The sequence below is a fragment of the Oryx dammah genome, unplaced genomic scaffold, assembly GCF_014754425.2.
Source record: "Oryx dammah isolate SB20612 unplaced genomic scaffold, SCBI_Odam_1.1 HiC_scaffold_26, whole genome shotgun sequence".
NCBI classification, from domain to species: domain Eukaryota; kingdom Metazoa; phylum Chordata; class Mammalia; order Artiodactyla; family Bovidae; genus Oryx; species Oryx dammah.
This window is the reverse complement of record NW_024070210.1, coordinates 75,475,642-75,488,095: the sequence shown is the minus strand read 5'-3', so window position 1 is coordinate 75,488,095 and position 12,454 is coordinate 75,475,642. Positions and strand designations below refer to the sequence as shown.

General features: G+C 37.5%; 1 protein-coding gene across 1 annotated transcript; it reads right to left on the bottom strand.

Annotated features, from left to right (window-relative positions):
* Nucleotides 1-1,731: 1,731 nt before the first annotated feature.
* Nucleotides 1,732-2,697, bottom strand: LOC120853325 (olfactory receptor 11H4). Its single transcript, XM_040227057.1, has one exon. The coding sequence runs from the start codon at nt 2,674-2,676 to the stop codon at nt 1,732-1,734; it is 945 nt and encodes a 314-aa protein (XP_040082991.1). The 5' UTR covers nt 2,677-2,697.
* Nucleotides 2,698-12,454: the final 9,757 nt, after the last annotated feature.

Below are 12,454 nucleotides of genomic sequence, written 5' to 3'. Positions count from 1 at the left end.
CCGGAGTTCACTCAGACTCATGTCCATCGAGTCAGGGAAGCCATCCAGCCATCTCATCCTCTGTCGTCCCCTTCTCCTCCTGCCCCCAATCCCTCCCAGCATCAGAGTCTTGACTTATAATAAAGTATCTTAATTGAGTCTTGGGTAAATAAATTGTGATATGTTTGTATAATGGGATACAATATTCCTGTTAAATAGAATGAGATAAATATTTGACCTCTTCTTCTATGCTAAGTATTATACTACTGTTGATTCCCAGTAATAGTGGCCCTCACAAACACAACTGTAGTTGAACAAAGATCGGTTTATTGTTTTTTTGCAAAGAGAGAACACATGCCATGGGGAACATGGAGCATCTTTGTAGAAAGACATTAGAAAGGATTTATTATATGATTTGGGCTTTTGTTATTGACTTGGGGAGAACTGAAGGGAATAGAGATTTTCTCTGGGTACTGTCAGAAAGTAGAAGAAAATTCTATGATTGAATATCTTAAGGGCTATCTAGAAGGCACTTAGGCTAAAGTTTTACCCGGTAAAGAGACAGTAGCCATTCATGTTAGCCTAAAGAAAAGGATATTTGGCCATTTTTTTGGTGGTTGTGACTATTCTTGATTTTGTCTGTGCTCCAACATGATTCTAGAGTGGTCTGGGAACTTATGTTCAACAGGATTGCACTATGGCCCGGCTGAGAGAGCCAGGCCAGCTGCCAGCAGCACTCAGACCTGCTGATAGTGCCAGGCCAGCTCCCAGATTCCATGGGCTTTTTTTGGCTCTGACACTGTGTTGAAAAAGGCAGTCCTGTCCTCAAGGAGCTCCCTCAAGGGGAAGTGTGTGCAAATAAATTACACCACAGTGTAGTACGTGTAATAGCAGAAATGTTAAAAGCAAATTCAACAAACTATTATTTAGCAGATATTCAAATTTTATTTCAGACTTACCACAAAGGAACTATATCTCTAAGAAAGAGTTTCTTCTGGTTGAGAGAATTTTTTTCTCTCTCTTTCAATAGAGAGAAAGTGTGTTTAGATAAGATTGTTAGACTAGGTATAAGAAAGAAGTCTCTTAAAGATTACAGAAAGATTTTTTTGTTAAAACTCACTGTCCCTTGATACAAACTACTATATATAAAATACACAAACAATAAAGTCCTACTGAATAGTACAGGAACTCTAACAATCCTGTAATAAGCCATATGGAAAAGAATATTAAAACTGAATTACTGTGCTGTACACCAGAAAATAACACAATGTAAATCAACTATATTTCAAAGGATTAAATTAAAAAAGGATTAATTAAAAAAGGATACTCTTTCCAAAAGGAAAAAAATTCACAGCACCTTTAAAATATATTAAGTATGTGCAGTCTTTTTGTATATCAACTATAGCTAAATAAAAATGTTAAAAAAGTCACTGTACCTTTAACCATTTGGTAAAGGTCATTAGACATCCTAAAACATGAGAAATCTTTCAGCAGTGTCTACTTTCCCTCATATAACAATCCCATTTTTAAAATTCCAGTAAGGACAGTCTTTAAAAATTTTTTACTGCATGTCAAAGTCCAGTGAATTATAAGGCTTTAGTAGTCAGCATAGATATTTAAGCTAGGCACATTTCCAGGAAAAAAAAAATGGCCTCTAACTACTCAGAGTAAAGCCTATTAAGACCACTGAAAGAACTTACACATTTCCACCTTATTCTTCATTAGAACTTAGAAGTATGACACATTTTTGGCTCATGAATTTTGACTAATTCTCCTTCCAAACAAGACATTTCTCAGGGCAAGTTTCATGTCCTTATTGCGAAGACTATAGATCAGGGGATTAAGGAAAGGAGTCATTATTGAATATACCAATGTGAGGATTTTCTGCATCAAAGCTGAGATGCCATATGTAGGACTCACATACATTACCATGACTGTCCCATAGAAAAGAGACACCACAGTTAAATGAGAACCACAGGTTGAAAAGGCCTTTCTCCGGCCAGCTGTAGAAGGGATCTGAAAAACAGCTCTGAGCAGCAGGGTGTAGGATCGAAGAATATACGTAATAGTGAAAAAGAGGACAAGGGAGCTCTGAGTATAGAAAATAAATTCAGTAATGGGGGCTGGAGCGCAGGACAGAGCCATCAGTGGATCCATATCACACAGGAAGTGATTGATGATATTGGGTCCACAGAAGGGAAGTTGGGAGATGAAAAAAATGGGGATTGGGTAGCCAAGGAATCCAGTGAGCCAGCAGAGAGATACCAGTGTTCCACAGAGCCTCCGAGTCATGATGATGGGGTAGTGCAGTGGGTGACAGATGGCCTGGTACCGATCATAAGCCATTACTGCTAAGAAGAGACATTCAGCTGTGCCCAGGGAAAAGAAGAAATAGAACTGGAGGAAGCAGCCAGAAAATGAGATGGCCTTCGTTTTGGAGAGAATGTTGACTAGCATGTTAGGAACAGTGGAGGAAACATACCAGATTTCAAGGAAGGCAAAGTTTCCCAACAGAAAGTACATGGGGGTGTACAGTTGTGGGTCCCATTTCACTGCACAGATAATGGCTCCATTCCCCATCAAAGTCAAGGCATAAACCACCAAAAATAGTAAGAAGAGAAAAATCTGTATCTCCCAGCAACCAGGGAATCCCAGGAGAACAAACTCAGTCACAATGTGTGTTGCTGACCTGTTCATGGTTCTTAAATCTACAAAGAAGAAAGACGTGAGAGAACCCAAGTTACTTTGCTTCTTACATATCCTAAGGATTTTATTGAAGGGAACTTAAACTGTACCCTAAAATATATGAGGTATTTTGAAATGAAGTGGGAATAAATCTCACCTTATTTTGAATTGACTATGGATCTAAATCTCAGTACTATTTTGTTAGAATCCAATGCAGAAAGATCCACATCAGTTTGTACAACCAGTGGTGAAAATTTCTTTCTTTTTTATTTTGATCCTTAAGAAGATGCTTTCTAATTTTGGTCTTTTTCTAAAGTTGACTATAGATTTTCATGTACAAACTCTTCCACTTTCTCTTATTCAGCATACTTTGTTACAAAACAACAATGTCATATTTTGAGAACAGCTACCGTGAAGTTAATTTAAGCCTTTGGCAACAGACCAGTTAGCTGATTTACACATGGAGAAAAAAATTACTCCAGAATAACCTAATCAATTGAGTTATTTGTGACAGATATCATGACACTCAAGACTAGAGGCTATTCCTAAATTCCTTAAATTTTTTTTTTTTAAATATCACTCTAACCACTTGCTGCTGCTGCTGCTGCTATGTCGCTTCAGTCGTGTCTGACTCTGTGCAACCCCATAGAGCAGCCCACCAGGCTCCCCTGTCCCTGGGATTCTCCAGGCAAGAACACTGGAGTGGGTTGCCATTTCCTTCTCCAATGCATGAAAGTGAAAAGTGAAAGTGAAGTCGCTCAGTTGTGTCTGACCACTTGAGTGATGCCTAAAAAAAGTACAAGAGACCTAGTATATCATAAATATTTGCTATTATTTTAAAAATATCCCTATTTAAGTGTTTAATTTTACATTTTTACACATAGTATAAAAAATAAACTATCTTGCTTTTTATATTCAGATCCTACCTAGATAAAACAGTGTTTTCAACACAAAAGTGTTTTTTTTTTTTTTTTGGATGATAAAGACAACTAAAGGAATCTACAGTCAAACAGGGTTTTATCTGCAATTTTATCTGGTAGAATTAATTTTGTTCTCTGAAAAGAAAGTGAGGACATTATCAAATATTTGGACAGTACATGCATTTAAAATTTGTACATTTAAAAATTGTGCAGCATTTAAAAATTGTACAAAAATGTATAAATTTTCATATATTTCAAACAACAGAGTAATTTTGTAATTGATTAATATTAAGAAAACACTAAGAGGCCTAAGGGCAACAGAGGATGAGATGGTTGGATGGCCTCACCAATGCAATGGACATGAACTTGGGCAAACTCTGGGAGATGGTGAGGGACAAGAAAGCCTGGCATGCTGCAGTCCATGGGGCTGTGAAGAGTCTGACATGACTTGGTGACTGAACAGCTGAACAACAGCAACAACAACTTGGCGACTGAACAACAAGAGACCTAAAAATAATAGTTTCAACATTCAGTTTTCTTGTTAAATTCAGATCTCCTGCTTTGTATATTAGAAATCACCAGTCCTAACTTTGTTAGGAATAGGAGATAAAGAAATTTGAAAGGCAAACAAGAACAGAGAAATTGAAAGGAGGATCATGGATGATACTTATGAATCAAGATTTGGAATATTCTCATCGGTGGTTTTTAAGGAAGCATAAAAAGGAAGTTTGAGCATCCAAGTCTAAAGCTGTCCAGTTTTCCAGTCAATGTTGAATCCAAAAGATATGTGTTTACCATCTTCACTGAATAAGGTGCTTGGTAGAAGATTCCCAGACTGTTATTTACAAAGCATAAATAAATCACTTTTTCTGTAATAGGTCAGAAATAAATCCAAGTTCACAGATTTAAACCAGAATCATGAGATCTGTGCTTCCTGTTTTCCTTTACGAAAAAACGAAATATGTCTGCTTAATGTGAACAACAGTTTGGGACACTCTAGGTTTGACAACTTCACATCTCACTTCATCTTTTCTACCGCAGTGCCCTATAAGATTTATTAGCAGCGACATTATTTTTCCTGCAGCTTTTGGTGAAAATGCAGATAAGCTGTCGGATGGTCAAAAAGTGGGAAGTTTGATAGAAAAGTCTAGAGTTGTCAATTTTTATTTTTACCATTGATAGAATAAACTGACTCAATTAAGTTCTTCATAACTCCACCCTCCAAAGTTTCCAAAATTACTTTCTGGGAATAGTTAGTGTATTAGAATGGAATATCACAAATTTATGCCATACACACACTGTTTCTTATGCTTTGGGGATTCATAAATCATTACATGAGGACAAACTTAGGGACCAGTTTTTTCATACTCTTTCCAATACAAGAAACTGACCAGCCAGCTGACCAGTCAACTCACCAGTCCACCCACTTCAAGAACAGTAGCTTGATTAAACAGCTTCCTTCTGTATGCTCTTCACTTGATATTCTGTCCTCTCAGGTAGTCTGAAGGAAGAGTATACTACCTGGAAAGTGAGATTGCTTTCAGAAAGATCATCTCTAATAATCATAAAAATCATACAATAGGAAAAAATGGTGCAGATGATCTATGCTAACTGTTCATTTCAGAAATAGGCTTCATAAAGGGTCCATGGCTTTTTATCCAATGAACAAAAATGTTCTATGTTCACATACAGAATGTTTACACTATACTGATACAGAGGAATAATGACTAACCAGATTTATAAAGTAAAAGGCACTCTATAGTATATCACATCAATGGCTGTAACATGAACAGTTAGTGCTTTTTTTTTCTTACATACACTGTTGGATTTCCTGGCTCAGTTTGACGAGATATATGGATATGGTCGGAGAAGGCAATGGCACCCCACTCCAGTACTCTTGCCTGGAAAATCCCATGGATGGAGGAGCCTGGTAGGCTGCAGTCCATGGGGTCGCTAAGAGTTGGGCACGACTGAACAACTTCAGTTTCACTTTTCACTTTCATGCATTGGGGAAGGAAATGGCAACCCACTCCAGAGTTCTTGCCTGGAGAATCCCAGGGATGAGGGGGTCTGGTGGGCTGCCGTCTATAGGGTCACACAGAGTCGGACATGACTGAAGTGACTTAGCAGCAGCAGCAGCAGCATGGGTATGGTAGAGCTGAACATAAAAGCGTGTCCTCCTCATTGACTGATGAGAAAAACTCCAGGTGAGGGCATTTTATGTGGGTGACTGGGCTTACTTCCCTCCTGGAGCCTCCAGAGGTTTATTTTCTAAGTTTGCTGAGACATTTAACATATGAAACAGTGTTTAATCCATGTTTCCTCTCAGGGGTTACTCTAAAAATCTATGTCTCTCCCCAAGTGGTCTCAGTGGCTTCCTTGCTTCCCCTGGAGTGCCTCCTCTTTTCAGTCTTTGGGACTCATCCAGTTTTAGTAGATTAGCTCCTATGAGGTGGCTAGAGTCAAGAAAACAGAGAATCCAGGGGAAATCTTGAGTAAATTTCAGAGGCTTTTCACTGCAGGGATTGCATTCCTTCTGTGGGGGTCAGTGCAATAAATGGAAGTTTTCTTTCCCATGACTCAATTCTGAAACTGAGACATGCTTGTGAACAAATATTTCCCCTCTAGCTTGAATGAAGCACTACAACATAGAGACATAGGAAACTGTAGTCTGTTGGCCACTTTATAATGAAATCCACTAAAATATCCTGGAGTCTTTCACTGTAATAATCAGGTGATTGGTACTAGGTAGGAACTGCCTTGAATGACCTAATCATGATGTGGAATGACCTTACTTGCTGTGGAGGGAAATCCGAGATGGCAGAAGCGATTTACTTGACTTATCTAGTCAAATTGTCAATTTCTACTCTGATTTCACTTTCCATGAATGGGGAATTTGAAACCAGTGTAAATGTGATGAGATTTTTAATCATTGGTCTTTTGTTTTTCTTCTAAAAGAATTGGGGCTTCTTTCTGGGATCCTCTTAAACCAGTTCTGTAAGTATTACTCCTAGGGAAAGGTGAATGATAGTCAATGAGAAAATCTTCACTGATGGTTACCAGTGCAGCTTATAAGTGAATTTGACACTTCATTGGCACTCAATGACATTTCTCAATCGAGTATTCTTGACTTCCTTGTCAAATATTAGTTGTACTTATATATCTGAGGGTTTATTTTTGGGCTCTCAATTTTGTCCCATTGGTCTATGTGTCTATTTTTATACCAATACCATGCTGTTTTGATTCCTATAGCTTTGTAGTATAGTTTGAAATCAAGAAGTGTGATGCCTCCAGCTTTGTTCTTCTTTCTGAGGATTGCTTTGGCTGTTTGGGGTTTTCTGTGGTTCCAGACAAATACTAGGGTTGTATTTTCTATTTCTGTGAACAATCCATTGAAGTTTTGATAGGACTTGTATTGAATCTACCTGATAGCTTTGGGCGTGTGTGTTAGTTGCTCAGTTGTGCCTGACTCTTTGTGACCCCAAGGACTGTAGTCCACCAGGCTCCTCTGTCCCTGGAATTCTCCAGCAAGAATACTGGAGTGGGTAGCCATGTCCTTCTCAGGGGATCTTTCTAATCCAGGGATTGAGCCTGGGTCTCCTGCATTGCAGGCAGATTCTTTACTGTTTGAGCCACCAGGGAAGCCATTTTAGCAGTATTAATTCTTCCCAATCCATGAAAGGCTAGTTTTCTGTTTATTTGGGTCTTCGTCAATTACTTTCCTCAATGTCTTTCTGCTTTCAGTGTATGGATCATTCATCTTCTTGGTTAAATTTATTCTTATTAGTTCATTGTTTTTGATGTTACTGTGAATGGGATTTTTTATTTCTTTTTTAGATATTTCATAGTTGGTGTATATGAATAAAACTGATTTCTGTATGGTGATCCTTCAACTTTACTGAATTTATTGATAATTCTAACAATTCTTTTTTTATTTTTGCTGGAGTCTTTAGGATTTCCTATATATAAGATTATGTCATCTGCAAACAAAGAAAATTTACCTTCTTTTCTGATTTGAAGGAGTTTTATTTCTTTTTATTGACTGGTTGCTCTGGCTGGGACTTCCAGTACATGCTGAATGGAAATAGTGAATGTGGACACCTTTGTTTTGTTTCTGAGCTTAGAAGAAAAGCTTTTAAGCTTTTACATTTGAGTATGATGTTAGCTGTTTACTTGTCATAATATGGCCTTTATTGTGTTGAGGTATATTCCTTCCATATTCAATTTGTTAACAATTTTTTCCTTTTTAATCATGAAAAGATGTTGTACTTTGTCAAATGCATTTTCTGTATCTATTGAGATGATCATATAATTTTTGTTCTTCTATTTGTTAATGTGGTATATCATATTATTAATTTGCTTATGTTCACCCATCCTTGCATCCCAAACATAAATTCCACTTGGTCATGATGTATGATCCTTTCAATGTGTTGTTGAATTTGGTTTGCTAATATTTTGCTGAGAATGTTTCCATGTATATCCATCAGGGATACTGGCAGTACTTTTCTTTTCCTGTGGTATCCTTATCTGGCTTTCATATCAGGATAATGCTGGCCTTATATTCCCCCATCAGCAACCATAATTTGGCAGCAATACAATTACAAAATTGCTTCTGTGGGAGTTTTGGGATCCAGATAAGAGATTATGAATCCCCAAGGAAGCCCATGACCAATGAATGCCATTTTAAGAATGCAGGCTGACACACAGATGTAGACTTCCTGACTTAGGTCTTGGGTGTAGATTCAGAAATAGTCTCATCTTCCTGTCGGCTCAGCTCAATCATTTTTGTCCTTGGTCTCCACCAGTGCCATTCCTCCAAGAAACCCAGCAGGAGTCATGCTCACCTCTGCCCAGGTAACAGTCCCACCAAGCTGTTTGCCTGTGAATCCTGAAGTAATCTGTGACCCAGTTCCAGCTCCTTTTAGCCTCCAGTTGTGCCTGTCCAAGGACTGAGTGGCAGAAAAGACTATGTCTCTGAGGCAGGCCCTCTAACCTTGGTCCAACTACAAATCCTGAAACAGCCTTTTAGCTCAACTCTAGCCTCTCTTAGCCATAGGTGAGAAAGACTCTTGCCACCAGGCATCAAAAAGTAAAAATACTTAGGTTAAATAAATTTAACCAAGGAGTGAAAGATCTGTACATTGAAAACTGTAAGATACTGATGAAAGAAATTGAAGAAGACACAAATAAATGGAAGTCTAGCCTGTGTCCATGGATTAAAAGAATTAATATTGTTAAAAAGTACATACTGCTGCAAAGCATCTACAGATTCACTGCAAACCCCACCAAAATTCCAAGAACACTTTCCACAGAACTAAAACAATCCTAAATTTTTTATGAAACCACAAAAGACTCAAATATCCAAAGCTACGTAATACTGTTCAGCCACAAAAAATGAAGGAAATACTGCCAATTGAAACAACATGGATGAATGTGGAGGACATTGTGCTAAGTGAAACCCAGATAGATAAGACTGAATAATTTTACTTACATATGAAATCTAAAATAGTGAACTCACCAAACCAGCTCTCTGAATAGTGAATGCCAGAGGCTAGGAAGTGGGAGAGTTCAGAAGATGTTGGTCATGTTGGTCAAAGGATATAAACTGTCAGTTGTAAAATAAATAAGTTCCAGGGATCTAAAGTACAGCATGGAGACTATAATTAATAATATTGTATTATACTTGAAATTTGTTAAGAGAAAGCTTGAGTTCTCACCACACAAAAAAGGTAACTATCTGAGGCAATAAATGTGTTAACTAACTTGAGATGGTAATCATTTCATAAAGTTTGCATATATTATTAATAAATCACCATGTTGTATATCCCAAAGTACAATTTATATTTATCCTCTTACCTCAATAAAGTTAGAAAAAAATGAAGAAGTATATACTTTTTTATGTAAACTAGAGAATTTATTACCAGTAGACCTGTACTAGGAGTAATGTTTAATTTTTTCAGGTAGAAGGAATTTGTTACCAGACAGATATATGGTTTCACCAAGGAAATGAAGCTCTGGAAACGAAATGAAAGAAATACATATAATACCAATATTTTGTGTGTTTTTTATAGGATAAAAGTAAAATCCATGACAAAAAATAGCCCAAAGGTTGAGAGTGAGGAGTTGAGAGAATTATATAAATCCTTTATACAACATATGAAGTAGTATAATATTTGAAATGGACTCTGATTAAGTATGTATATTGTAGACCATAGGACAATCTTTTAAAAACTTAAAAAAGAGATACAAGTCATAAGGCAATAATGGAGTTAAATGGATTCATAAAAAATAAGCCAAAGACTATGGAAAAAGAGGGAAAAAACTGAATAGATAAATATCGAATGTAGTTAGCAAAATGGTAGATTTTATTTGTTTATTTAAAGATTACTTTTTTGATGTGGACAATTTTTAAAGTCTTTACTGAATTTTTTAACAATACTGCTTCTGTCTCATGTTTTATTTTTTTGGCCATGAGCCATACGGGATCTTAACTCCTCATCTAGTGATTGAACCCACACCCCCTACATTGGAAGGCGAAGTCTCAACCACTGGACCACCTGGGATGTCCCCAAATAGTAGATCTTAATCTAACCATTTCAGGTATTAGATTAAATTGTCATTCTTATTTAGTTGCTAAGTCCTGTCCAACTCTTTTGTGACCCCATGGACTGTAGCCTGTCAGATTTCTCTGTTCATGGGATTTCTCAGCAAGAGTACTGGAATGTTGCCATTTCCATCTCCAGAGGATCTTCCTGAGCCAGGGATTGAACCCGTGTCTCTTGCATTGCAGGTGGATTCTTCCCGCTGAGTCACCAGTGAAGCCCATTAGACTAAATACAAATGATCTGAAGAATCCAGTTAAGAGTGATAATGTAAACTGGGGGGAAAAGCAAGATAATATGTTTTCTACAAGAAGTCTACTTTAAATTAAAAAAACAAATTAAAAGTAAAATATTAGAAAAAGTATGCCAAATGAACATTAATCAAAAGAAAGGTGGAGTAGCTGTATTAATATCAAAGTAGACTTCAGAATGAGGAACATTACCAAGAGTAAAGTAGGATACCAGTGCGTGCTCAGTCACTCAGTTGTGTGTCACGCTACAGACTAGCCCACCAGTCTCCTGTCTATGGGATTAGTATACAGCATGATTCAAAAGGGGCCACTTCTCCAGGAAGGTATAACAATCCCAAATGTATGACATGCCTGACAACAGATTTTCAAAACACATCAGCAAAAACTGGTCAAAGTGAAATCAATTTAAGGAGTGAATTTTACTGTATGTAAAAAATTTATTTATTTATTTTTTCAGTTCATTTTTTAAAAAATTTATTTATTTTTTATTTTACTTTACAATTCTGTATTGGTTTTGCCATACATTGACATGAAATAGCCTATGTTAAGTGAAAGATTCCTTTTAAGTGAAATTTTAAAACAAGTATATCTAAAATATTTTTAGTAGATAAATAAAAATTATAAAGCAGAGAATTTACAATAGAAATTAGTGGGAGAAAAAAGTATGATAAGACTTCCAGAGTTCTTACAATGCCCTCTTTCTTCTATAGTGACTATGGGATATTTGTTTTTTAATTATTCTTTATACTCATTGTATTTAGCATAAATGTTTTATATATTTTCTGTCATGTATTTTACAAGAAAATTGTCAAAAGATAGTTTTTTTTAGATAAAACCATGGGGAACTTAATTGAATAAGTTCTTTTTGAAGTATCGTGCTATGTAAAATTCTGCTTCTCTGACTTACAGTTTCTCATTATATTACTCCTGGAAGTTGGTGATGGACAGGGAGGCTTGGCATGCTGCAGTCCACGGGGTCGCAAAGAGTCACACACGACTGAGCGACTGAACTGAACTGAACTGAACTGAGTCGCTCAGTCATGTCCGACTCTTTGCGACCCCATGGACCGTAGCCTGCCAGGCTCCTCTGTCCATGGGAATTCTCCAAGCAGGAATGCTGGAGTGGGTTGCCATGCCCTCCTCTAGGGATCTTCCCAATCCAGGGATCAAACCCAGGTCTCCCGCATTGCAGGCGGATTCTTTACCTTCTGAGCCACCCAGTGTTTTATTCTGAAACTGAACGTTTTATTTTTTAGGGTCTGATCTGTTTGTTGTTTATGATGTCTCATTCAATACCTTGTTTCTTAGGTATCATGACTGTTCTGATGTAGTATATATTTCATTATACTTTTTAGTTCTTTATTGGGGAGTTCATGCATATCTACCATATTTCTGACATAAGTCTGATAGTCTTTGTTTTTCAAAGGCTATTTTTTAGAGCACTTTTATGTTTACAACAAGATTGAGAGGAAGGCATAGACATTTCCCTAATGCCTCTTACCCACACACCTAGATAACCTTCCGCTTTACTGACATCACTCACTAGAATGGGCTGCATTGACACATCATAATCACCCCAAAATACATAGTTTACCTTTGGACTCTTTCTTGGTATTGTGTATTCTATGGCTTTTAGACTATATCCAGTCCTGGTAAACAATTTTTTTTTTCTTTTTGGGGGCTCCATAGTGGGATTTATTACTGCAAAGAATGAACCGGGGAAAGAAAAGTTGATTCTTTTCGCCTGTAAACCGCAGTGCTGGCGCAGTAAACAGGGATGCAAGGCATCAGCCTGACACTCGGCTCATACTGGAGAGCATAACCGCAGAGGGGAGATGCTAACAGGCAGCTGGGGTCCAGTACTGCAATCCACGCGCCGGTCAGCAGGGCGCCAGTGATGCAAGGTGGCCTCCACGCGCTTGTCAGGCACACGCGTCTCCGCCGCCAGAGGGCGCATGGGAGTGAGTGGCGGGAGAGCAGAACCCAGATGACATTTTCCTGTGGGTCAGGAGAGAAG

Coding starts and splice junctions, on each gene's coding strand:
- LOC120853325 (XM_040227057.1), bottom strand. CDS start 2,676: ATGAACAGGTCAGCAACACACATTGTGACTGAGTTTGTTCTCCTGGGA.